This window comes from Labrus mixtus, chromosome 5 (assembly GCF_963584025.1).
Source record: "Labrus mixtus chromosome 5, fLabMix1.1, whole genome shotgun sequence".
Taxonomy (NCBI): domain Eukaryota; kingdom Metazoa; phylum Chordata; class Actinopteri; order Labriformes; family Labridae; genus Labrus; species Labrus mixtus.
Window position 1 is genome coordinate 16,100,295 of NC_083616.1, and position 27,782 is coordinate 16,128,076.

General features: G+C 39.1%; 2 protein-coding genes across 3 annotated transcripts; both read right to left on the reverse strand.

Annotated features, from left to right (window-relative positions):
* Window positions 1–816: 816 nt before the first annotated feature.
* On the reverse strand, window positions 817–16,793 carry LOC132974253 (docking protein 2-like). 2 transcript variants are annotated; one of them, XM_061038159.1, is made up of 8 exons: window positions 16,277–16,793; window positions 14,380–14,517; window positions 11,070–11,237; window positions 7,791–7,899; window positions 3,397–3,566; window positions 3,025–3,309; window positions 2,012–2,128; window positions 817–1,723 (listed from the first exon to the last, which is right to left on the reverse strand). In XM_061038159.1, the coding sequence occupies exons 1-8, from the start codon at window positions 16,334–16,336 to the stop codon at window positions 905–907; spliced, it is 1,866 nt and encodes a 621-aa protein (XP_060894142.1). In that variant the 5' UTR covers window positions 16,337–16,793; the 3' UTR covers window positions 817–904. The 2 variants fall into 2 exon arrangements, with proteins under 2 accessions (XP_060894142.1, XP_060894143.1); XM_061038160.1 differs by having other exon boundaries at window positions 3,151–3,309; window positions 16,277–16,792.
* A 1,236-nt stretch (window positions 16,794–18,029) lies between these two features.
* On the reverse strand, window positions 18,030–27,576 carry LOC132974254 (bile salt-activated lipase-like). Its single transcript, XM_061038161.1, has 12 exons — window positions 27,479–27,576; window positions 26,559–26,706; window positions 25,918–26,037; window positions 25,262–25,459; window positions 23,956–24,086; window positions 23,711–23,818; window positions 23,505–23,628; window positions 22,826–23,009; window positions 20,758–20,961; window positions 19,575–19,772; window positions 18,760–18,867; window positions 18,030–18,345 (listed from the first exon to the last, which is right to left on the reverse strand). The coding sequence occupies exons 1-12, from the start codon at window positions 27,536–27,538 to the stop codon at window positions 18,261–18,263; spliced, it is 1,668 nt and encodes a 555-aa protein (XP_060894144.1). The 5' UTR covers window positions 27,539–27,576; the 3' UTR covers window positions 18,030–18,260.
* Window positions 27,577–27,782: the final 206 nt, after the last annotated feature.

Below are 27,782 nucleotides of genomic sequence, written 5' to 3' on the forward strand. Positions count from 1 at the left end.
AATATTGATATTTTAAAGGAGACAATGCTAGTTTAAACACTTGCTTATAAATGTGAGAACATTTAGTTCAGTTAGAAAACATGCCACTGACAAGTTGTTTTTATCAGAAAAAAACAACTAGACAAGACACAAAATTAAGACCCTAAAATTAAAAATGAGGCAATGTCAGGGTAAACCTTGTAAAGATTACTGCCAATGTTTAAGAATATAATTAGCAGCTGATGAGTGTGAATATGTTGTATTGAGAATTTAAACATTTAGCAGCTGCTAATTATATTCTTAAACATTGGCAGTAATTTTACAAGGTTTACCTTGACATTGCCTCATTTTTAATTTTAGGGTCTTAATGTAAAAAAAAAGTTTTTTGATTGCTCTCATTAATTGATTTAGCTAGCATTTGTTCAAAAGGATGCAATGACTATAATGATATAATATAATAACTAACATATAATAACTTGAAGGCAAATGTGCCTGAACAAAATATGTTCACTTAATGGTCTTGTTTTTTTGCCAGTGATATGCTCTAATTTATTCCAAGTATCATTAATTAACTAAGTAATATTACAGGATCCCTACTGAGTTAGACCTTTGTGTAGTGACTGAAACATTTCTCAAATTTCTTGTTTCTCTCAATCAGTTATCCCAAACATAAGTTTAAAAAAAGGTAGGGCCTTGGTAAGGTTTGAATCTCGGATGACTGAAAAAGAAAACAAATCCACCGAGCTGAGCAAGAGAGTGCAAGTTCTGAACTATATACTGTATTTATATACAGAAGCCGACCATAACAATCCTGGTTCTTCAGAGAGAAGACAAAAGTCTATATCATCAAATCTTTATCACTGATAATTGATTAAAGATCAGAATCATTTATTGAACCATGTTCATATTAACTGCTGACTCTTCTCTACGCCATCTTTACGTTCACATTGTTGTAAGGTGAATCCCGTTGCCCCCCTCTCTGCTCCTCCCCATCCTTCTGTGGCTCTTCCTCCTCCTCCTCTTCTCCTTCTTTGGTCCTTTGTGTAACAAGACACATCCTCTGCGGTCTTTTAGGCACGGCGTAGTCATCTACACGGGGGTTGTATGGGTATTCATGACCTTTAGGGTCAGCAGGTGTACCCATAAATCTCCAGGCATCGCCTCTCATCTCCTCCGGGTCGTCGTACTCAGAGGTGGGAGGTTTCTGTGCAGAAGGGACAGCGCAGCCTTCAGGCTCGTCGTAAATGTGCTCCATCTTCCTGTAAGTCATCCCGACAGCTTCGGCATCGCTCGGGAAGATGTTTCTGATCTTCATCTCATCTATGCTGTCGTAGAGCGGGTCTGTGCCAGACTCAGCCTGTCGGGAGTTCAGGATGTTGGTCATGACTTTCATGGCGATGGTGTCAAAGGGGAGGGAGTACTCAGGCTCTGGGGGGATGAGAGGGGGAGTGCAGGGCGGAGCCAACCCACCGCCTCTTTTCTCTCTCCTGGTGGCTCTCTCTGAGGCTGGCAGGGTGATCCGGGAGTAGGTCTGGTCAGGGTTGGGCCTCGATTTGGAGCTGAAGGTGGGGTTGGGGTTGGAACCAGGGGCTAGGTTGGGATCAGGCTCGGGTCCAGCATGAGGCAGAGGACAGCTGGAGATCATCTTGACCTGGTTCTTTCGGGGAATGGGGAGATCGCGAGTGTCCAGAGTCAAACTCTTCACACCAGTCAGCGTTTTGTCCACTGGAGGCTCAAGATGTGTCTGAGGAAAGAACGAGATGTAACCAATCACTGATCAATGTACATATAAGCCTCTTTTTTATCCTTGGTTTATACAACTTGGATTCCTTGCATCCTAACCTTGTGTCTTAGTTCCTACCAACTGACACATGATGCAAAGTGGTGAGGAGGGGTCCCTCAAAGCTGCCACAATTCATCATAAAAAATGAAATATTGTTCAGGTTTGTTTACACACCGTGCTCTCTCGTGCTTGTATCGCAATGTAAAAATTGCAGAATCGCACAATGAAAAGGGCTTGAGAGATTCATACCAGCAGGGGGCGATGTTGTTGTTGCTGTGGTGAAGAGGAGCCGCTTTCATCTTCTTTGTGAAGGCTCATCTGAATATTTGAAGGTTCAGTCACCATGCTGTACACACCGTCAGCTGCCTGCAGACCGAAAACCCGTAAACAGTTTAACTTAATGAATACATTTATAAAATGTACTTATTCTATTACACTTGATATTATTGTGAAAGTCAGGATTTGTATCGTTTAGCAAGCTTAAAACATAAAGAGTGGAATAATTAGTTTTACCTTAGAAATCCAGAAAAGTTTTTGTTTTAGGAAAATGTTATGTCGATTTCAAATGCGTTCAAGCGCTTTTGAACTGAGGAGACCAATCTCTGTCATTTTAAAAGCTCAATGTTTTACCATCCTAGTTTAGGGTCTTCTTAGTCTTGTTTAACATTTGATATTTTCTTGGGTGACAAGTAGGGACTGCAGGCAGGCCAGTTTACAATATAACTTGAAACATAGTTGTAGAAACATTTTTACCTCACAAATGATGAGTTAAATCCAAACATTCACATCAATTTTTAAAATCTGGACTGGATACATTTTTCATTAAACTGATATTTTATTATGAAATACCTCTGTTTATTCTGAAAAAAAAAAAACAGTCTCTCCTGACTTTATTTAAAAAATCTGGCTATAATTTGAGAATTTTAATTTTCTACGCAACATGAAGTTGGTCAGAAAATCCAAACTTTATTCTGATGGTCCTGATTTCACTTCTAAAATAAAAAAAGATATTCTCAGAGAGTACATACTTAGAAATAATTTATTCTACTATAACAGAACTTATTCTTAAAATCTCAAATTCATTGAATACATTTGAACTTAATTCTATGATTCCATATTGTATTTTGTTATTACTATACTCTTAATGTTGACTTTAATCTGAGCCCTGTCTAAATTTCAAATCCTGATTTTATTTTGAAAGTCCTGTTTTACATTGAAAAAACGTTTATTCAGAAACCCTGCACAGATGACTTTGAGCTGACCTGTGCAGCAGGGGGTTGGGTAACATGGCTTCGAGGCGGAGGCAGTGTTAGCGCCCTGCCCTGAAAAAGGGGTGGGTTGAGTGGAAGGGGAGGCAGGTTCAGGTCCTGGAGGGTCTCTGGACTCACCTGCCCGCCTCCTGAAGTCTGTCTTTGGGGGAGTGAAATCCGCTGCAGGTTGATGGCAGATTCTACAGCCTGAAAGAGGAAGTTCCCTTGTTTGGTGTCAAACTCAAAATTCCCCTCACCGGAGTCACATCTTCGGCCGGCCTCGAAGGAGAAAGTAGACTGGAGGAGAGACAACAGAATTAAACTCAAATTCGTCAAAAAACAAGTGTGTGTGTGTTTGTGTGTGTAAGTGCTTTTGTGTATCACCTTGTCTCTTCCAAAGCGACGCAAGAATCTGTACGGCCAGGTGTACACAACATCTCCTGTCTTATCTAGCATGACAAGAGCGTCAACGTCTGTTCGCAGGGCAACATCTCCTTTCAGTCTGCAGCGATCAGACGCCTCTGTCCTCCGAACACCCACTTTGAAGACACACACTGAAACACACACACACACACACACACACACATTATACATATGTATAAGTATGTCATCTTGTACTCTTAAGACTCTGAAAATAAGTGCCATGTTTTTCATATTTATGTCTTGTAAGTTCTTTATAATGGCACCAATATTCAGCTCCAACAACCAACAAGTTGGGGCGTTCTGCGCTTGCATAGTCTGTAAGGTTAAACTCAGAGCAAACACCACATTATATTTCTTATGACAGGAGAAAAGTCAGCATCCCACAACGTCCTTCTGTAGCAGGAGAATCGTCAGGTTGGTTGAGTTGCAGAATAAGCACAGAGAGGTGGAAAAGATGTATAAGCTAGAGGGTGCACCTTAGTCCCAGCTGTGTTTATTTATTCAACCTTTAATAAAATCTTCAGGAATCATTAAGGGCATGCCTTTTCTACTTTTCTTTAAAAAAAAAGTGAGAATATACACAAAAAAATGTAATAATACTTAATCACTAGGAAACAAACAATAGTTGTGCATAACTGTTACGTTGAAGATATAACCATGAATGAACCTATTAGTGCAGAGTACAAGTATTCAATTAAATTAAATTCAAATCAAACACATTTATTAATCCCTCTTGGGGCAATTGGTGTGGGGAAAAAAAGTATGTGTTTTAAAATCTCACAACTAACATGAGTTTTTTACAAATTTTGTGTTTTCTTGCAGGACTTGGTGAAGTTACCAATCCATCACATAACAAGTATTGGACTGGTTTAAAAATGAAATAATGTATGATGGGTCTGTAATTTACTGTAAACACTTTCTTTGTAAAGGCAGCTTCAGTACTATTATAAACAGAAAGCTCATGAAATGGTACACAGAAGATTTGTGCTGTATTGGATAACTTCTTCGCTTCCTGTAATTAGCTGCTACCTTTGATTTAACAGTTTCTTTGCATTTTTCACTGAAATTAATAAACTACAGGTTTAAGCCGTTATTAATTGTTTTTTTTTTTTTTTTACATATTTTAGATCCCATGAATGGGTTTAAATAGAAAATGTAAATATCCTTCAAAAATCAAGCGTGCCTTTGACAGAGGACACAGGAAAACAAGGGTGGGGAGAAAGAGAATGGAAAGTAAAGGAATGTGAGGCTTATTTTATTCTGTATTGTTTCAGAACTGTGAGACACACACACACACACACACACACACACACACACACACACACACACACACACACACACACACATACACACACACACACACAGGTGTGAGCAGCAGTTGTTGGAGGATGTGGGGAAACGGTAGCAGCTACAGGAGCTCCATATCATGACCTCAATTACACAATAAATGTCAAGTTCTGCAACACTGTTGTGCAATTTATTTAGATTTATTATGTATTATAACTTGTTATTGCACTTTTATTGTGACTTGAGTTTTACTAGCTATTGTAATAAAATAAAGTGGAAAAAATGCATCAGCCAACCAAAAATAATTTCATATTTTTTGTTAATAAGAGAATTTTCAAAAACAAAAACAGAATTTAAAAGAATGTTTGTTTTTTACTGTAGTAGAGTCTGCTATCTTCACCAATATTTAAAACATTATCAGCCTGTTTCTTTGTAAATTTAGACATTGTTATAAGGGTCATTTGTTTAAATATAAATGGTAGTGACTTTGTTTTGTTGTTGTCAGGGACATTTCAGGGTAAAAGTAATCATGTCAGTACTCTTATATGGACACACTCTGTAACAACCTTTTTTGAACAGTAAATCTGAATTCAAAGTTATATTGAGTAAATCTGCGGCATCTGTGCATGTGTGTATATCAGAGTGGGGTTTTATAAAAAACAAAGTCAGAACAGAGTTTTGGTTGACCTGGTTACCCCACAAACACCTAAATATATAAATAAAGAATCAGAGCTACAGAGAGAGAGAGAGTCACCAGAAACCACAAGATGGTTTGCACACCTGTATTTTACTAAGGTATAGTTCTGCTCTAATATAACATAGTATCATATTGCATGTGCTATAAAGATTTTCTTGAGTGGAAAAAAATTGAGTATTTTGTAGAGGTTGGAAAGAGGAAGTTTGTCCTGTGAAGATAAATGTTAGAGTCGTTCTGCAGAAGCTGGCCACTGCAGCTCTGCAACACCCTGTGACAGGCTGCAACACACACCCCACACACACCACACACACACACACACACACACACACACACACACACACACACACACACACACACACACACACTATCAAACATCACAGCAGAAACAAAAAAAAAGTTTCCACTACACACAAAACTGTCTTGAAACTATGTAAGTTGACCACTCATTTCATGATAGGATACATTGACAAAATGGCGACCATGGTTAGATGCAGTGAACAGGTAAAAAGTTTAAATCTGTAAGAAAAAATAAGCCTTCTTAGCAGCCAGGTAGGGCTGATTGCATTTAAAGAGACACACACACCAAAACAGAGTGTTCTGAGAGATCTGGTTTATCCAGGGTCACAAACCTCCTCTGGTACTTGATTCATGTCATATTTTGACCAAAGCACAGCACAGATGTTTCATTTAAACCACAGGGGACTGTTTGAAAAAGTAGAAAAGGGGTATAATATGTCCTCTTTAAAGTTAACTTGTGTCTGCAGCTTTATTTATCTAGTTTGTTGTAGTTATCTATTAAGTCCCCATTATAACACAAAGTGTAAAGCGCATTGTCACAAGCGTTTGGTGCAAAGTGACTCCTCTGTGTGAGGACTGCATGTTGGTTACGAGGCACACAATCGCTAAGTGAGGCGCAGGTCGAAGAGAGGTTGGATAAAGTCGCTTCATTATACTTAGGTGTGTTTTGGGAGTAACATTAATCAAACCAATCAGAGTGCCAGCTCTCATTCCATTAAAGACCAAGGTGCTCCTGGCTTGTCATCATCTATGTGGCAGATTTTAAATCTTTATTCTTTGATAGACTTATATCAGATCTGGGGTCTCATTTATAACAGTTGTGTACGCACAAAACGGGGCCTGAAACTGGCGTACAACACTTCACACGGAAAAGTTTGTGATCTATAAAAAAAAAACCTGACGGTATAATGTGTGCACCGGAAATACACAGGTGGCAAAGTGTTAAATTGAAGCCTGCAAAATGTTTATCAATGCCTCAGCTGCTAACATAGCAGCACACTTGTGTCACAACATTGGCCTTATACTTTCAAATCATTTTCACAGCGCAACAGTTGCTGGCGTTACAGAATGTGTGTGTGTGTGTGTGTGTGTGTGTGTGTGTGTGTGTGTGTGTGTGTGTGTGTGTGTGTGTGTGCATGTGTGTGTGTGTGTGTGTGTGTGCATGTGTGCATTTCAACATGATGCATCACTTTGGCCACAGGGTCTAAATTTAGCTGCGCTGGGAAAAGAGCGAGAGAGGAAGTGAGGTTTGGTTGGAGGTGCGACAGAAAATTGTGACTAAAAGTTGAACTGAATACTGTTGCATAAACACAACAATAGTCAAGACTTTGTTTCAACGGGGTTTTTTATACACATACTTAAGCTCTGTGCATATAGACACAATTTGAGTAACTTCAACTTTACTTGAATATTTTCATTGTTGCTCCTTCGTACTTCTTTTATACATTTTTTTTAAATATTATAACGACATATACAGATGTGTTTACTAAAAGTATGGATGTTTTATAATACAGTAAGAGCTCTACTTCTCCTTCAAGTACAGGTGTATTTAAACAACAGGTAGAGCTGTATTTTAAAAACAAGCAAAGCTGTATGGATCCTGCTGATACAGGTGTATTTGTAAAACAGGTGTGAATATATGTTTTAACCACAGGTACGGGTGTTTTTATACAACATTCAGAGCTGCATCTATAGCACAGTCACAGTTGTATAACAGGTACACAAGTATTTATACTATAGATATAGGTGTATTTAAACTACAAATATATATATTTACAAATAACAGCTACAATTTGTGATTTTTAGAAGTAATTGTGTACCATGCAGGTGTTTTAATGATATATAAATATGTATGTATGTATATTATGGACTCAGGTTAATGTTACACTTTGTGAATAGGTGTATAAACTGTAGAGAGGTGTATTTATACAGATACAGTTGTATTTATACTCAAGGCATGTATGTGTGTACATAAACTCAAAGTACAAGTGCAATGTAAGAGTGCTAAAGTGAATGAAAATGGAGAGAGAGCAGCAGACAGACCTTAAGGTAAGACGTAGACACTCAGTCTTACCTGTCTCTCGGCCGCTGTACAGTGAGTTGTCCTCCATTCCTTCATCTTCATCCACTCTGTTTCCTCTCTGTAGGCTGCCTCTCTTCACGCTGTGCTCCATCCAGCTCATCTGTATGAACACATCTGTTAAGGGGACTTATATGTTGACTTACATCTTATACCATGACAACTAATTATTACAGGATGTGTTGTGTTTAGAGGATTTTTATATTGTTTTACATGTTAAAACTAGTAACTGAACCCTTAGGATCTAGACTGTTTCTCATCTCTAATTAAGTCTTCATCATTACATTTAAAGAAGTAAGTTATATTACAGTTAGAAGTACTGGCAGCAGCTGAAGGAGCCAGATGTAGAAATGAGAGGCAGTTGAAAGATTTATTAAAGAACACATAAACAAGAGACTGATGGTTTAATGGTCCAGGATTTGATGAATAATTAACTATTAGCTACAAAAAATCTGGATTAAACTGGCAAGGCAAGTGAGAAAGTCGTCTGTTCAAGTGAGGTTTAGGGGATTATTTACAGGTGAGCAGGAGGGCAGGAAAGAACAGATGAGAGTAGCCAAAGAGGCAAAGTTCAAATGCCTTTAGTGGAGAGCTGGGAAATTGCATGTGAAACCTGAAGCCAGTCTGTGACATGTTATGGTGAGTTCTTTTCCAACGATTGTATAAAACATGGACATAGTCTCTGTGACCTCACCCATTGGTTTCTGAAGAAGTGCTATGAAGCCCAATGATGGCGTTGGCCATAGTGGACTTGATGACTTTACCTTATTTTCAATCAGTCTAGTAACAGGCAAAGAGGTGGTGAGGTGGGCCTAAGGCCTCCTTGCAAACAGCTACAACCTGTTGGCCAACTCAGCCTACCCCTAATTACTAATGTTTGTCTTTGGCTTAATAAAATCAAAACAGATGAGTAATAATGAAATTACCCCATACAGTGTGTAGCAAGAAATTAGCTATTTGCAGCTTCTTTTTTTTACCATGCTGTAATTGTGTTTTTCTGTTAAAATGGGCATTTAAATATGGCGCCTATTGGTGTATCCTTGAGTTTGGCAGGCAGTCTCAAGTGGACGCTCGAGGAACTTCAGTATTTTTAACTACCCTATTGATTTCATTTTTCAACAATGTAATGTTGTGGTCCCACAAAGGTTGGCTCTCCAAATGGACAAACTGATTATTTTGTTTGTTTAATTTATTTGTGATAAACTCTTAAATTCCACCTTAATCCATCAAATATCAACAAAAAGAATTGAATTATCACTATGAGACCAGTTTAAATGCATTTTCTTCTTGCCTGCAAAGTAAAAGTCTGATCTGCAGTTATGTGACCGTTCTTCTCCGACTTGTGTAGATCAGTCAGACTTAACTTCTGATGAGTCTGACAGAAGCTGCCGTCTGATTAGCTGTTTGTGTGTGAAGTTTACATTTCCTGTCACACTAAAATAAAAAGGAAGTGAAGTTGTGACTAAGGACTGTCAGCTGTCTGCAACCATGCTGCTAATTATAACTACACAAATAGGAACCGCCTATTTTTCCACCTGAAATGTTTCCATTTCCATTTTATCTGCTTTCAATCACATCAGTTGGTTTTGTTTTTAACTTGTAACCCATTTAATGTGTCTTTTTGTCTTTATTGTATAGATTTTGTGTGAAGCCCCCCACATGATTTTAAAACAAATGTTGTCTGACTCTCACCTGAACACCAGCTATTGGATCGATGTCATTTCCATGGCAACAAACTATTTGGCAGAGGCAATTGCGCATACATGACAAAACAGCCAGTTCATTTAGCCAGTATCCCCTTCATTCAGCTGACAGTGTAAAGTCACCACCCTTCTAGGTAAAACGGTGCATTGTATGACATGATCTCAGAGCCAAACCCCTCATTTAAAAACTAGAACTTTCCAAAAGCGTGTCTTTGTTACTGATTTACATTTGTATGCTGTCAAATCAAATAAATTAAACAAAAGGTGGGAGAGCTCATACAATCGTCACTAACTGAGCTGCAAGTTCAGACAGAGGGAAACCCTGCAAACATCTCATTAACCCAAGGGTTGAGGTCGGGTAGTCGGCATAAAACTGGGTGAAATTTGTTTGCACAGTTTGCAAACGTGTCATGAAGGAGAATTTTTATATTTTTCTGGACGTCTGGACTGAAAGACATGCACTTGTGAGGTGTTCAGGTTAAGAACAGAAACATTTTCCTTACTTCATTTTGGCCTCCACTCTGGTTTTACACATTTAAAACCCCTGCTGATGTCCTTGTCGAGGCATTTCAAGCTTTTTCAAAGGACAACTCCTCACAAATGAGAGGCTGGTCTAAAAGGGACAGACAAAAACTTGTGTGCATGGCATGTAATAACTATGCTCACTGAAAATGAACAGGTGGGTTCACAACCTTGTGGCTCCACACATACCAAAACAACTTTTTTTAAATGTTATCTCACAATTTCTTGAAGACAGAAACATAAGGCCTGTTTTACACAGGTCACATGTTTGTCTGAGAGCGGCATGAAGGCATTTACATAGCAAGGGAAAAGTTTTTGTTCCAATTCAATTTGTTCTGAGGTGATTTTCCCATACTCGCTAGACTCTTTTCACACCATTGAAGGATGGTGAACTGAAACACTCTGAACTGTTAAAACTCAACACTCTCATCATCAGTGTTGATGAGAGATCAGTGTGAGGTTTGCTCTGAGGTCTACCTCTGATCATCCTGTTCTCAGATCGTTCACGACAGAAAACCAACAGTTTTCACAACAGTTGACACTTTGACATCCTGTCATCATCACCTTCATTCATAGAGCCATCACAGGACATCTCCATGTCGCCGTAATGAGTTGCTGTTCATTTTCTGCAAATAGTTGTAGCAATCCTCTTTTCTACTCAGCGCATTCACCTTGTATCCGGTCCATCACAACTTCATACTAACTTCCAGTTTATTCCAAACTGACCAATTTGTAGCTTTCAACTGTGTTATCGGGAAGTTCTTTAGCATCCGAAGATAGCACAACTTCTCAAAACAGCAGTTTTAGTGGTTTAAAGCCATATATTTTTGTAATTGCTTGTATTATTTTTTGTTTGATGACAAATACAGAAGTCTATGTGCATCAAAGTTGCTATTAATACAGTTTGTAATAAAAAGAACATATCTAAAATTGCATGTGTGTATTTGTGGCTGTATGTGTGTGTGTGTGTGTGTGTGTGTGTGTGTGTGTGTGTGTGTGTGTGTGTGTGTGTGTGTGTGTGTGTGTGTGTGTGTGTGTGTGTACCTACAGGAAAAGCTATCTCACACAATTTGTGTGTCCAGTCATCCAGGTGTTGTCTCTCCGCAGCAAAGTAGTAGGTCTTCTCAGTGGTCTCGATCAAAAATGGACCGGTGTCTCTGGGACAGCCGTCCATCTCCACCTCCGACACCCTGATACAGTCAGCCAGACGGATCACCTATTGGACACACGGAGACTCTTATCACCATGGAAACAGAATTTAATACTACAGATTGTATATTAAGAATACATTGTGTTTGCCTTTTTGGGACGTCACAATCAGGAAAACAAAGCCCTTAAGTTGGGGAATCAGCTTGCGATGCTACACTGTGTGAGAGTATGCAGCCGTACCACCATAATTTAAAAAATCTCCGAAATTCATCATTCCGACGCAGATCAGATGAATTTCCTTTAGAGCTCAATCTCAATTCCTAGTTTCAAGCCTTCTTCAGTACAGCATGATCATTTGGTAAATTATTACATTAGAGCATGCTATACTTTAAAGGCAGAATGGGCTACATTTTAAACAAATTTATAGCAGAAATCAAGTAGCCTATATCCTATGTTAATGTCTCTCTGAGTCATGACTGTCTACAATGAGTTAGAAGCGCGAGTCCCGCTGGCTGTGTTATTGTCAGGCCATGTTTACATGGACGGGATGGCCTTGTGTATAAAGCTGTTTTAGTCAAGGACAAGAGAAAAGAAGAATAACAAAGCCTACTCACTGCTTATTTGGATGACACAAAAGTGTCTTTAGATAACGATCATTCCGTGTCAAATTATGTGCAATGTGAAGCTACGAGTTAATCAAAGTCTGCTATTTTGTCCGCTTACGCTAAATGGTGCTTAATTATGGTGTGTTGTTCTAATTCATGACTCCTTCGTGCTATTTGAGTGGAGAAGGGTTGGAGGTGTGCCGCTGGAGGAGAGCGGATGCTTCAGAATAGCGGAGGTGTGGCCAAACAGAAGTTTGTTTTGGTTTCAGGCTGGTGCTCAAGGGCGACATCTACTGGATCAAACAGTCGCACAGTCTTCCTTTAAGATTTGGCTGCATGCTGGAAATTGTCCTGTTTAGCATTAAGTAGTACTAAAAGAGAGTCTGAGGAAAAGAGATTTATTTTTTCCTCAAGTTTATTTTGGTAGAAAGCAAATATTGACCAGTTAATAGCAGTTAATTATTCATTCCTTTTGATATCTTAGATAATATTTGGTAACCTCAGGCTTAACTTTAGCTCCATAACCTTATATATATATATATATATATAGCCTATATTATATAATTTATACCTATTTGATTTATGGTAATTCTTTCTGGGCAAATACTTAACCCACCAACCTTCTCAATCTTCATTTGTTTCAGAAAGGTTTTGTAAGATTGTCAACTTTCTCTAGCTCGACAGAAACCTCCTCTTCAAAAACAAACTCAACATTCCTTCAGTTTATGACATAATGATTCATCAGATATGGGTGTTTAAATTCAAATATATGTTCTTGTCTTTTTCTTTATCATCATTATTTGGCAACATTTCTAAATTACATTCCCAGGTCCACATACTACCAGACAGGTTGATCATCTTCATCTTCCTTTATTAACATGGAATCCTAAAAGACACATTGTTAAGAGCTAAAAGGAAACTGTCATCACATTGAATTCATGACGTCTAATTTTTGTAAGTCTATTTTTTTCCTTTTCCTGTCATGAATTCTTTTGGTTTTTTTACTATTTCAACAGGTTATTTGTGTGACGGCCTTGGCCGCAACCTCAGCTTTCCCTGTGTTTTCTTCTGTTTTCCCACACCCTCTTGCGTCTACCTTTGTTTGTCTGTGTGGCAGGTGTGGCTCATCACTCTCCAGTCCTGCCTTCTCGTTACCTGGGGTGCGTTCGAATTGTCCCTCCTATCTCCTTTCACTATCCACTTTACCTTAACCCCGGAAGCATTTAAGTGGCGGCCATGATAAGAGCCGTTCGAATCCTCTAAAAGTTAAGGAAAGGTGGGTCAGTGCTTCCTTTATAACCTCCTTTAGCATAGGATACACTGGACCATCCTTTACCAAAGGAGATGAGATATGCCGCCCCACAATTCCTTGCGGCCGCAACATTTAAAGCAAGTCGCGCATCCGACCGTTCACGGACATTAACGATGATTGTAAAGTGACACAGATCAAGGGATAAAAAGATAAGAGACATTGTTATCCAGATGATGTTTTATTCAACATATTTCATTCACTTAAGAATGCTTTGTGCAGTTGTACATTTGTATGCTTAAAATATTATGTGTAGGTTATATCTTGCATTAATGTAACAATTCATTTCCTACAATCATATTTATGTTGATGTGGATTTCTGAGTGGACAGGAAGCTGATGGTTTCACTTTTGTTACTTGTAGCCTGGTATTTTATTTCAATCCCAACCTTGTGGTAATTAGGATTATTTCACCGGTAAGAAGGCACAGGGGAAAGTTTTTTAGATGCGTTTTCTGTAGTCCATTTTCTGAACATTGTAGTTTCAACACGGCAGACCCGCGTCATTAACCTCCGCCGGCCCGTCGCATTTAATGACGTGGCCTAGTGGAAATGTGGTCGGATTGTCAGAGCAACGAGATCGCCTTTCCCTAAGTCCTTTATGAATTCTCCTAACATCTTTCCTTGACCTCATGACATTTTCGAGGGGTTAAGGTAAAGTGGATAGTGAAAGGAGATAGGAGGGACAATTCGAACGCACCCCTGGTCAAGCCTCTCCGCCTCCTCCTCCTTGCTGCTCACCTTTTTTCCAATGCCACAATCAAGCCTGCAGCGTTAAAAAACCCCGGTCTTTCATCCCCTCTTGGCCAGATCGTCAGGTCACCACTAGTGGTAGCTATCAGCCTCTTTAGGATCAAGAAGCTTGTTTGCCAGTTTCTTGAAGATTTTTCTGTTGTGTAACACTTGTCTCTTTTTCTATGGTTGCACCTCATGTTTCAATTGTATACATATTAATATAGTTTTGTTTTTAAATTGTGTAATTCTTCTTACTGTTTTTTTGTATCTTAAGAAAGAGAAGAAAACTGAGGTCTCTTGTTGCCTGTTGGCTTCTCGACCCCTCCTGACACACCTTTTATATTTCTATGATCTGATTTGATGCAATCTTATGTGTCCAATTAAAAGTAAGAATGATCTTGTCTGCAGTCTATGGGGATATGGCAACAGAGCAGAACTCAACTTTAGCAGAAGTATAAAAAAAAGGACAGCAGATTTCAGTAGTGTAAAGTAATATAACAGTTAAAAGGAGGATTAAAAGAGTATAGTTCAGACCAGAAGAGTCAAATAGAATACAATCTACCTTCTTGTGTTCCTGCTGTTTGCGTAGGTTTTTGTCGCTCTTCTCTATACTTCCTCCATCTTTACACTCAAAGAATTCCAGCCTGGATATCGAACAGGAACTTTCTCTGTACAGGACGGACCAGACACGCTTCCATTTCTACACACACACACACACACACACACACACACACACACACACACACACAAAACAACTTCAATGTGAGAAATCCTGCTGCCTAACAAACTGTAGGCACCATATGTTATAAAAACTTTATACGAACAAAATTATAATTTGTCGGATTGGACCCTGGAGCCCATGGACAATAAACTAATGATGATTTATATGAATTAATTTAACCAGGAATGGGGCGGCAGTAGCTCAGTCAGTAGGGACTTGGGTTGGGAACCGGAGGGTCCAGATATTGGCTTGGTAGCTGAAGAGGTGCCAGTCTATTTCCTGAGAAATGCCGAGCAAGGCACCGACCCCAAAACTGCTCTGGAGCGCTCACTGTGGGCAGCCCCCAACCTCTGAGACCTCTCCATTAATGCATGTCCATAGGATCCTGTTTGTGCATGTGTGTGTATTTCAGCCTATGTGTGTGTTCATGTTCATTAAACAGAGTTTAAAACCGAATTTCCCTTCGCGGGATTAATAAAGTATAAATTATTATTATTATTATTATTATTATTATTATTAATCTGAATGCGAACAATACAACCCTAGCCTGCGTCTCTCAACCCCATTCTTACTTCTCAAGTTGCTGCTCGACTATAAATAAAGTGTCATCATGTGATTTACAAAAATGATATGCATGTTAACTTGTTTCAGGGTGAAATTGAGCTGCATTTCCTGGTGAACGTTTGGTGTTGATTTGGCTCGTCCATTGTCCCCACCACCCTACAGAGACTATATTGCTCTTTTACGGAAGCGTATTGCTGCCGCTCCGCAATATAAAAATAAGATCAGTATGATGCCACGATAAGTGTATTGTTATAACAAGATACTTTTATGTTATAGCGTGATAACGTATATTGTTAAAACATAAAAACGTATCATGTTATAACGTGATGAGGTGGTCTCTGGCGGACGGGTGGCGGTAAACAGCTAAATCTTCAGAGGGTCAGACTTAGTCTTTCTTCTGTAGACTACAGCATTTCCATGCGATTGTTTATCACGATATCATCAACAGTGCTAAATAAAATCACGTCATGTCTCCACCCAAGCATGAAGTAGAACTTAAATGAGCCTTACTCTTCAATTTGTCCATACACGTTTCCCTTGGTCAAAAATGAGTTGCATTACGTTTATGTCCTCACAATATTAGTTGTCACATTACAACGTGAAAATATCTTGTCATAACAATAAACCTTTCATGTTATGAAGTCCTACTGATCCTTTTGTATTGTTTTCCAGAGTGGCAGCAATACGTTTCTGTACTCTTCATACTACTTCACCTGACTTCCTCATTTTCATCAACAATCATGCAGTGCTCAACGTCTCGCCATTAAATGTATCTATGCTTTTGTCTCATGGGTTCATAACCTTTACCGAAGAGAGGCCAGCAGAGCTAAGTAGGTGTCTTTGGTATCGTCTTGGTATCGTGGCAGAATCCTGCGGCAGAATCTGGTCTTGAAGTAAGGAACCAAGTGAAAACAGTGAGGAAGTAGTTAGCATTCGTATGTTGTGTAGCCTAAATGTCTGTACCTTGGCCAGCTAGCTATTACTTCAAGTCAAACTCTTGCATGGATTCAGTTTGTGACTCTTGCAAGATAAGAACCAGAATGAATGATACCTGTGGTCCCCTGCTGCTAAAGCTACTGTTGTTCTGTTGTTCTTTATGCTGCTCATACAGTTACATTAGACCTGCTTATGTTGTGTGAGTATTAGCATTAACTCTATGCGAGGGTGTTTGTACCTTTCCAAACCGCTGCTGCTGCAGGTAGAGCATCCCCTGTTTCCTGATGTCCTCCTCCATGATGACACAGCGTTCCTCCTCCTCACCTCGCCTCCCCCCCTTTTCCTCACCTCTTCTCTCTCGGCTCCCCTTGGTACTCCACGTTCTCAATGTCTCTCCTCTTCCCCCCCTTCCGAATACCTCTCTTTAACTTATTGCTTCCTCTGTCCTCCTCGCCTTCGTGTTGACTTCTTTACTCTTGCCTCCTTCTCTTCTTCCGTGGTTTATTTGCTTTGCTCCTCTTCACCTCCTTTCTTATGACTCCTTTTCTTCATTGGCTTCTCATCCTGCCCACCTTTGACCTCTTTTTGTCTTGTGTCCCTCTGTCTGTTGTTCTTTCTAAGTTTCCCTTTTCTCTTCTTTTCTCTTCCTGCCTTGGTTCTTTTCTGTCCGCCCTCTCTCTCTCTTTCTCTCTGTCTGTGGTGTGAGTGTGAAGCAGAAGAACGTTGAGTGTGTCATCTGCTTCCTGCCTTCACACTCTTTTGCAACATGTAATGCAGAACAAATTGAACGTCGACTTATCTTCCTCTATGTCATAACTTAATGTTTTTCTTTTTTTCTGTTTCTTCTTTGTACAGATATAGGTTCTCATAAAAACATAATTTGGAGTCATGCCCCCCTGTTGGCCTTGTGACAGACCTGCAGCTAATTCTGTCCTCAGAACAATGTCCTCATGTACAAGTACCACACAGAAATACACACAGTCAAATACACCAGTAAAAGTGCTAGAGAGTGTTTGAGCAGCTGCAGTTGAGTGTGATTGCAGTAGCATATACAGATCCTTTACTGCAGTATAAGAACTGGGGAGTTACAACTTTTTCCATGGTAAACAGGCTTGAGCACTATAGCACTTTTCAAATCGCTGATGAAGCAGCAACATGAGTTCAAATGTCTTGCCCAAGGAAATACTGTATCGGACATGTAGCTTCAGGAGCAGAAGAAAGAAAAATAAATGTGGCCCTGATAAAAAGAAAAAGTTATAATTTACCCTACGAAGAAAGTTGATGTACACTAACTTTAAATGTTGGTACATTTCTCTTGTTAATTTACTAAGTTTATTGATTCCTTAGACATTAAAGGGGTCATATAATGAAAAATCTACTTTTACAGTGTTTTTGAACATACAGTATATGTGGGTAACCTGAGTGTCTATCGGCCCACATAATGTGAAATAAACCATCCAGGCCTTTGTTTGTAGTAAGTCTTACACCACAGAGAAAAATGCTCCGTTTCAAATTTACTCTCCTTGTGACGTCACAGTGGGATTCTGGTAAAAACAAAATCCCCTCCCCTCCCCTGGTATCTCCACCCATGGACTCTACCCCCAGCCTAGAGCAAAACTTTTGCGCAGGTCTGCCATTTTTATTCACGCCAGCGAAGGAGTGATGTCTACCGGGAAAACTCAAGGGGCGGGCCTCAATGCATTTAAAGAGACAAACACCAAAACAGAGCGCTCTGAGAGAGCTAGTTTATACAGGGTCACAAACCTCCTCTGGTGCTCGATTCATGTTATAATTTGACCAAAGCACAGCACAGATGTTTCATTTATACCACAGGGGACTGTTTGAAAAGGTAGAAAAGGGGTATAATATGTCCTCTTTAAGTGGAGAAATGAAAAGGTCCCAGCATACTGATTTTAGCATAATTTATTACAGATAATTTAAGAGAAGAAGAAAACACAGTTCGGTGGTTGTTAATCAGTCTGATTCTAATGTAATAACTTCATAAATGTGTATTTTATTTGTTTCCAAAAACCATTCTTTTTTTACTCTTAATGATACAGAACCTGTTAATTCCAGCAGTTTGCAATAAACAGTGTTTCAACTGAGGGAAAGAACTTTCAAAAGTACAGTAGCACAGTCAGACTGAGCCAATTACAAAACATTTTTTAACATACAGTAGAATCAGTTTTCCAATTATTTTTCTTCTTCATTCCTCCATCTGCCTATTCCTTTACTTCCCTCTTGATGGATGGGAAAGAGTTGTAGGTTTGGGTCCAGTAGTTGACGTAGTAAGATCTCAGGTCAAAGCTAAAGGGATGAATTAAAAAATGTCTGTCTCAAATGTCTTCTGACTTCATCTCTCAAAACATGTTGTTACCATCTCAATAAAATACAGTAAAACAGAAGAGAAATTAGACTAAAGACAGGTCTAAGCTAGGGGAGTAGGATAAAGTGAAGTATGATGATCAATTATGGTAGGACTGAAAAATATTAAACAAAAAATAATTGTATTTTGAAGTATAGTGTAGACAAAGGTGTTGAGGGTAAAGAGAAACAATTGAAGAAAAAAACACAGGTAATAAGGTAGTAAGGTGAATAAGATCAGTACACTAGAGTAGATTATCTCAAAGCATCATAGAGTACATAATGTCAAGTAGAGTAACAGTAGTAGTGGTAGCAAAGGGAGGTTGTCACGTAGAGTAAAACAGTATCGTGTATTACCCAATGGAGGACTTGCTGATCTTGTTGTTGATGGTCAGGTAAGGTTGGTGGTGTTTGGTGAATGGAGGCCAGGCCACTGGGACTCTACTCTCGCCTGTATTGGGATTACTGTAAGGGAGAATAGTGAGAGTTTACACAAGTTTCAGATCTGTTGTCATTAATCCACATCAATGAGGCCAATTGTAAGAGATTTTTAAATTAATTTAAAACAATCACATTTGGTCAGAACAGCACAAAGCCGGTATAGTCTACTTTTTGCCAGTTCAGATTACTTAAGAATGCTTCAAAGTAGTTCAAACTATTTCAAAACAGACTTCTTTATCTAATTTCAATTTCTTTAATCAGTTTTGAAATTCAAATAGTTCAAACTACTTCAACTACTTTCTTCTTTTTCAATTACTGGCTATCTCTAACCAGTCCAGACTTTTTCAAACCAGGTCAGACTACTGGTTCAAACCACAGATCCTGCTCCTCCTTTCATTTACTTCTTCTTTACACCTACCTGTTTTGGATTATTTGCTTCTAAATGTTTGGATTAACTGTGTACCAACCTGGACTGTTAAAATAAACTCTGACTTTTGTATTATATCCTGCCATGTGTGAGCCTGCACTTACGGGTCCTTATATATGTCTGGATATGTTAATCATACTACAATCTAATCAAAACCAGTTCAAACAGGATCTGGACCAGTGGACCCTTAAAGATTAACCAACCTGTCTAGTCCTAGTCATTTGAACCTCTGTCAGAGACAGACATGGTTGTGTTGACCTTTTTGTGTTGACGTGTATGTTTGCAGTGCAAGCTGGGAGTTTACCCGGTCCTGGCGAAGTTGGTCCAGTATGCGATCATGTACCCAGACAGGTCTCTGTGTCGGGGGAAGTAGACCAGCGGGGTGGCGAAGGGTTTCCCAAACAGGTACTGAAGGTCCTCAGCATGCTCCGCCTCTACCCAGCGAGGGAATCCTGGGATACGAGTGTCCATGTTGAACAGGTAGGAGTAAGTCTTGGCTCCACTGAGGGTCAAACAACACAAACGCACAAAAGGAAACGTAACAATTTATAACAAATCATCGGATTGATAAACCTCCTCAAGTATTTAAGTGTAAAAACTGTGTAAGGAAATCAAAAATGTGAAACTACTGCATTAAAAAGTACATGTTTTTCATGTTTTTAACAGTAACTATGTAGACTTGTATACTTGTATACTGTAAAACAAGATGACCCAGACACCGAATCGAGAAGAAGAAAACAGACATCAAAATTAAATAATTTGTGTGACCCCTTAAGCCCCTGTGAGGAGTTTTTTTTTTGTTATGTAACAGAATAAATTTAATCTGAATGCCTCTACAAAAATATGTAAAAAAGAAAACCAGACCATCAGCATGAAGATTTCTTATTTGCTTAAATTCATGTTTAGTGCCTCTAACAGCTGCCAGGGATCAATGACAAATGACGGGCCTCAGCTGACTTATTTACACTTTTGGAGGATAAGATTCACTATGAGTGATATGTTGAATGGTTAAAAGAGACAAAAAGATGAGCTTAAGGCCTTAATTACTAGCTTTAATGTTCATTTTGTAAATCATGGTCTTGAAAATAGGGTACAATATACAAAAGAGCAGTTTACTGTGTTATTGATAAATCATAACGACAAGAACCCCTCAAACTGATAAAGGATGCACCAATGTGTATCCTCCCTCTTGTTCAAAAACAGGCACTTCTGGCTCAAAGAAAGAGATGGCCAATGCATGACGAAATGGAAAACTTTATCTTATATGCTTGCCAAAAAAATAATTGGTGACAAAGCAACTGTGTTTAGTACTCCCACTGTATATATTTGCTTTGCTGCTTGTAGGCTGTACGAGAGTCCTGATTGTATCGGATATGAGCTGTTTAGAATGATCATGATCATGACATACTTGTGGGGATAAAGCAACGCATTTAAGAACAGGACAAAAAAGGACATTATTTTACACCAGTGAGGGCATCAGAGCTGACCTTGTGTTGTTTGCGTGGAGCTGAAGGGCAATCTGAGTGGGAATCAAGAACAGGAAGTCAGTCTCAATGTCAGCCACAGTCTTTTTCACGACAGCCTGCTCAGGAGCTGAACCCCAGTGAGCCGTGTAAACACCGTAGGCGGAGGAGACAGCAGCGTTCCCCTTCTCCTTCGTCAGACCACTCAGCAGACCTCTCACCTGCTCCCTGAAGACCTCAAAGACGGACACACCAGAGCGGGTTACACAACGACAACATTTCTACTACACCTCTCAAACTGTTGCTTTCAATCCCAAAATATCACAGAGACTATTGGTTGTCATGCTTCAAAGAACACACTACAATCCATCCAGTTTTAAGAAATTTGTTAGCTCAGAAATAGTTGTGGGACTGGTTCGGCTCAATTGGTACAGCGAGTGTCCCATGCACACAGCATCCGTTCATGTTGCACTGGTCAAATGACTCCCAATCCTGTCGCTATTTGATGCATTTCATTCCCAGCTGTCTCTTCCAACATTTCCTGTCAATCAAGCTGAGTTGCGTCTAAAATGAATAGTTTATATAGACCTTTAAATAAAAACCGTAACACATGGTTTTTTTTACACTATTTTTAATCACATATTCATATCAGATTTTAAGTTAGTGAGGGAGCTTTAGACTTTCTGGTACTGTAGGTTTAAAATAAATGAGTTTTGCTTGACAAGTACTGAGTCCAGATTTGAGCCTTGTGGGACTCCAAATGAAATGTGCATGCCAGCAGAGGAATTTCAGCCAAAAATTGTTACATTTTATACTTTTTAATTTTGTGCGATATAAATTATTATTTTATTGAACAAGTCAAAAGTTGTCTTGACAAAGGTGGTGTTGTCGGTGCTGTGTATTTAGATTTTAAGAAGGTATTGGCCACAGTTAACCATAAATTTGACTTTCAAAACCACATATATTTAATTGATCTTAAAGTACATCTGCCTGGCTGCAATCCTACTTAAAGGAGAGGAAACAGTGTAAGAGTGGCTGATAAGTGCTCCTCATTTACCAGCTGTACCATTGGGGTCCCTCAAGGTTCCACCCTTGGACCAATTGTATTTAGTGTAAATTTAAGCGATCTCCCTCAAGTTTGCCCAGATTTTAATATGCAAATGTTTGCTGATGACACAGTGATCATCATTTATGCAAAGTCTAGATAACAAGCTTGAGCCAAACTGACAGTTGCTAGTAGGGTGTCAGATTGGGACACTTTCTCCTTCTTGATTCTTGATTTAAACAAAACAGTCTGCATGTAATATACAGCAAGGACAAATAATTCAGTTAATCATGACATTTGAATCAGTGGTGAAGTCATCACATCTGTGACTCATGTTAAATATAAGGGCATTATACTTGACAATAATCTTTCTTTCAAAAAACAAGTAAAGAGAGTCATCAAACATGTTAAGTTTTAATGTGACAAATTCAAGAGCATCAGGTGTCAGTTGTCCTCGTCAGCTGCAAATCTGTAGTATGTACTATGATAATTCCTAATTGTCTTATTGCATTATAACCTGGTCTCAGACAAGTGTCACTACGCTCAAGCCTGTGTACTCACACAAAAAATGAATCTAAAAGTACAAGAAAAAAGCCAGGGGATTATCATCACTGTAACATCCTGAAGAAATATCATTTTCTCAACAATAACTTCCTTTTTTTTCTCTGATGCCTGCCTGATGTTTAAAATTATTTAACAACCTTGTGTTCCCGCCTTCTGGCTTAAATCAATGCTATTGTAATCATTAATTAATGCCTTGCATATATTGTTTACTCTGGTTAAACAATTATGTTTAATTCTGCACTGCCACTGTAAAAAAAAATATATATATATATATATAATAAATGTTAACGTTTACATTTTCTATTTAAACTATCTCTGTATAACATTCGTGAAGTTGTAGTTGAGTCTGGTATCTAGATTTATTTCACTTTTTGTTTAACCTGTCAAGTCGTCCTAATTACTTGCATGCATATTTATTCATTCAAAAATGTCATAATTTTGCAAAAGCAAACATACAGCAGGCCATTATGTTTCAGTACTCACACAGTGGTGGCATTTTTCTTGTTGATAGAGGGAACATCAACTCCAGCAAAGATATGTCCATCCATGCTGTTGACCCCAGCCAGGTAATCAAACTGAGCTGCATTGTGAAACAGTTTACTGGGTTCATCTGGAATAAAATCACCATCAATCACCGGAGCCAGTTCAAGAAGATCCATGACCACACCTGTAGGGAGGAGGGCGAGACTGAGAAAGAGCTCGATCTGTATGGATTTATTATTCATTTATTTGAGCTTTAAAGTCCTCTCTTCAATTCAGACAAAAAAATATTTGGCACACTTAAAGGATATGTTTTCACGTTACATGGTGATCTAATGCTTTTAGTGACATCAGAGGCTATTGGAAATTAAAAAATATATATATAAAATACAAAAGAAACAACAAATTATTGTGTGCAGTTCAGCTTCTTTCATGATCTAGAAAGGTCAATTACACACTATTGCCAAATTACTTATTTTGTTAGCTTTTTTCCATTGAATCAAATAGATTCAGGGTTTGTAAATTATGGTAATTTAGTAGTGCTTAAACAGGCTTGCGAACACTCGATCACACATTGATATTGTGTATCCAATCGTGTGATTGAAATTGCAATGATTAAGATTAAAAGCGGTAAATAGTCATGGTTCAGTAAGTGTCTTTTCCGTGTTCCGGATGTTCAGACCTTTTCCGAGAATAAGAAGAACATCAATTTTTCCAGCCATTGTGAGACCAACAGGGTCAGTCATCTTCAGACAGGTTATCATCTCGTCTTCATCGCTTCTCCAGCAGCCAACTTTACGAGCAATCTACAGAAACAGGTTAATGGAGGCGTGAAAATATATAATTTTGAATCAAAATAACATGGCAGGACAGCAGAATAATGTGGACCTTCTTGGTGAGAGCCATTGGGTTTCTCTGATGAGCCCAAGGACTCAGTGCCACACCACACTGTGTGATTGCTCTGCGAAATAACCCTTTACTGTAGGGCGACAGCATCTGAGGGGACAGATAGGTAGAAGGACAAGGATAACCATTATGGGACTCATCAGGCAGGGATGGTGTCTAAACTCCTCCAGCTCTGTTTGGTTAATGATCTTTGCATTTGAATGTCCGGTCACCTGCAGAGTTCTTACCTGGTAGCTAACACTGGCTGCTCCAGCTGATTGGCCAAAGATGGTGATGTTATCAGGGTTTCCTCCAAATGCCTCAATGTTCCTGCGGACCCAAGAGATGGCAGCATGCTGATCCCACAGACCGTAGTTACCTGAGAGGTAAAGAATGTTATTGTTTCCTGACCGAGACTATAGATCAACCGTACATCAGAGCTGTCACTATGTACTTAAATTAGCAGGGTGAATCAGCCACAGCCTTGTTAATCCAATCTTAAAACTTCACCTACAGTATAAGGCAGTGACTCACTTCGAACCACATAGAGGAATCCACAGCTTTCACACTCAGGTGTAAACTAGCCCAAACCCTGCAGGGTACAGTCTTACAAAGAACCACAGCTTCCTGATCTGTTTGACCAGCTACCATTGGAGGAGAGCTCCCTAAAGCAGTGACTAGCAGAAAAACTTCTCCCTCACCATCGGCAGTTCAACTCTGTCTTCTTTACTTTGAGTTGCCTCTTAATCAAAAAAAACATTCAAATCACGTTCACAGATTCACTTCTACATAAAAAACTAAGTAAATTTCAGATAAATGCTACCTCTACCTACATCCTTACAGACTATTTAGGAGCCACTATAAAACAGTAGCAATGGATATTTGAAAAGTACACTGGACTTTGTTTGTGGGGCATTTGAAAAAACTTCAGTTCCACATGTTTGAGGTTTATGTTTTTAAAAAGACTCACTGGGTTTCTTGTTAATTGTCTGAAATGGTAAAAAAATATGTTTTTAGACCAACAGAGATAGCAAACAAACTTTCAAGACTAGAATATAGGAGGATTAGATATAGGATAATTAAGCTGCTACAAAACCTGTGAATGATCTCCTACAGCTATCCAAACAACACAAGAGCCAGCTCTCTTCTTATGCTTTAACTTTCCCACTAACACCACCTGTTTGTAATCGAAACAATGCTATGTCGAACAATTGACCCAATGCAGAAGTTGAAACACTGGAAAACAAAAAATGGTTTTGATTATGTCCACCCCGTCACGTTTGAGAAACGCTTAGCAGCTGAGACAACAAGCACAGTTTATCTGCTAACACACTGATAAGAGAACAAACAGGCTGATAGTTTCTTCAAGTGCATGCTGGGAAACAACCAGCAGGTACCAAAGAGACCAGGTCGATCCCAGCCAGACTCCAAAATTAAGGGTAAAACCTTTGGATTTTAATTGAGACTGAAAGAGAACGTGATGTTTAAAACATGTCAGGTAATGTGGACAATGAGATAAACAATAATAAAAGAGTGCTGGTGTTTTGGTCGCACCTGGCATTCGGGAGTCCCCAGTGCTCAGGAAACCCATTGTACCGACTCTGTAGTTCACCGTGACGATGATGACTTCGCCCCTGTCGGCCATCTCCTTTCCGTCATACAAAGAGTCTCCGAGGATCGCCACATCATTAGATGCCCCCAACAGGAATGCCCCGCCGAACAGATACACCATGACTGGGAGGTTTTTGGACACTGATGGAGGAAGAGAGAGCTGAAGGAAGGGTCATTGTGTCAAAGTTACTAACGAGATTTTGTTTTTTAATGATAATGTTTTCTTGAGGACTTAATAAAGCTTCAGCTTAGACTAAACCAATGCTGATGTTCCTGTAGAGAATGACTTTACTTCTCATGGGATGGGACAATCCAAGAGCCATCTTCTGATTCAATCAGTTTTTAATCATTTTTGTTTTTCACACAAAGAAATGGACTAATAAAGTTACCAAGATTTAAGACCACACCAATTTACTTCCGTGGGGTCAAATTTATTAAGCTTTTTATGTGTGTGTGTGTGTGTGTGTGTGTGTGTGTGTGTGTGTGTGTGTGTGTGTGTGTGTGTGTGTGTGTGTGTGTGTGTGTGTGTGTGTGCATGTGTGTGTGTGTGTGTGTGTGTGTGTGTGTGTGTGTGTGTGTGTGTGTTAATTTGTACGTACCTCTCCTTCCCTGTGGAACAAAGATGTTCAGGTAAAGACAGTCTTCGCTGCCCTGGGTTTTTGTCTGTAGCAGTGTGACCTGTAGGCAGCGATCACGATATTTAGTCGCCTTCATGACTCCTGAAACCAAACATACAAATGTTTCTGATTTGGCTGTTTGAGCATGGTTTCACTCTGAGGCTGAGAATTGATGAGTGGAGAGGATAAGAAGTGAAATATGAAAAAGGGAGGTCAGAAATGTAACCTTTGTATGTGTTTTGGATGTAATTAACAGGATCTTGAAGTTTAGTCTTAATTTTAAAAGCAGTCAGTAAGAAAAAGAACAGGGGAGATATGGGACAGACTGCTGGCTGTAGTCTATAATCCGGTCCTGGTATTATAAACTAACTGTAACTAAACAGTTCAGAGATATTAGGCTGAGGCACTATAGACGTTATATGGGAGAAAATGAAAGAGTGAATTAAATGCTCAGAATCTGCAGAGGAGAGTGTTTTACTACAACATCAATCCAAATGCAGATTCATCCCTCTGTAAACAGAGGTAATATCTGATCGAGAGAGTGTTTTTCGGATGGGTTGCGTATTAAAAAGTGAGTTTTGTAGAACATCTAAATGCAGCCAGAAATGTTTAAATGTTGTTACCGTCCCATCCAGGATGAGGTTTTGGTTTCTCCCACTTGCCAGGGACATCAGCGAAGGGGATTCCTTTAAAGACATCAACGGTACTGAACAGTCCCATCCTGTGACTCTTCCCCTCCACCTGCCCCCCCTCCGTCTGCACCACACCGAGCTACACACACACACACACACACACACACACACACACACACACACACACACACACACACACACACACACACATCACAAACAATTCAAAAACTTTATTTCATTACTTATCTCTTCAAAAGGTGTGACAATGTGCTGGTCTCATATTAAAAAGAGATTTAGTTTGGCTGTGAAAAAAAACCTTGCAAGAATGAATTTGGGTGGATTTTTTCCGGCAGCGGTTAAATTATGTAAATGTTTGCAGAGGCCCTAGATTAGAGCTTCAACAGCAGTGAAGCAGAAATTGTTATGCTTATCCTAATAACTTAACCAAGCAAACTTCACTAAACTAAACATACATTTCCTTTCCTTAACAAATCTAATTAAACTTAAAAAGTTAAACTCATCCCATCTCAACTCAACTAAAAACTTAGTTAAATTTAACTTCATTTAACCCAGTTCAACTCAACTAATAGAGTAACTAAACTGAACTTAAATAACTTACCTTAGTTAAACTAAACATCTACACTCAGATCAACCAATGAAACTGAACTTTTCTTAACTACACCAAAAAACGTAATGAATTTCATAAACAAGGCTAAACTAAACTTAATTCCACTCAACTCAGTGGTCACTTGATGCTTTTATGATAATTAATTAGCTAAGGATTATGTGTGATATAAAAGTGTTTTTCTTTTTATCAAATTGCAGATGGGTACCTGATTTAATGAAAAATCTGAGAATATAACAACATTTTGATAATTTAAGTGTTATATCTAAACTGAAGTCAAACTCACCTTTGCAGCTGAGGCTGAGTTCAGCCAGACGCCGAACAGAACCACCAATAACATCATCATCCTCACCTGTCTGACTGTGATCACTCTGCAGAACACACTCACCTGGTATTTATACTCTGGATGCCTCTTATCTCCAACACAGCCGTAAAGAAACAGCCCTCTTTAATAAAGCCTTCTGTTCAAGTCAGTCTCTACAGTATGTGCTGGTTCTGGTGCTGGAGTGGATACAATTAGCTTAGCTTAGCTTAGCCTAACCTGATATTCAGGTGAGAGGTAAAGGTTTCTTAAGTAGGCCTATAGAGAA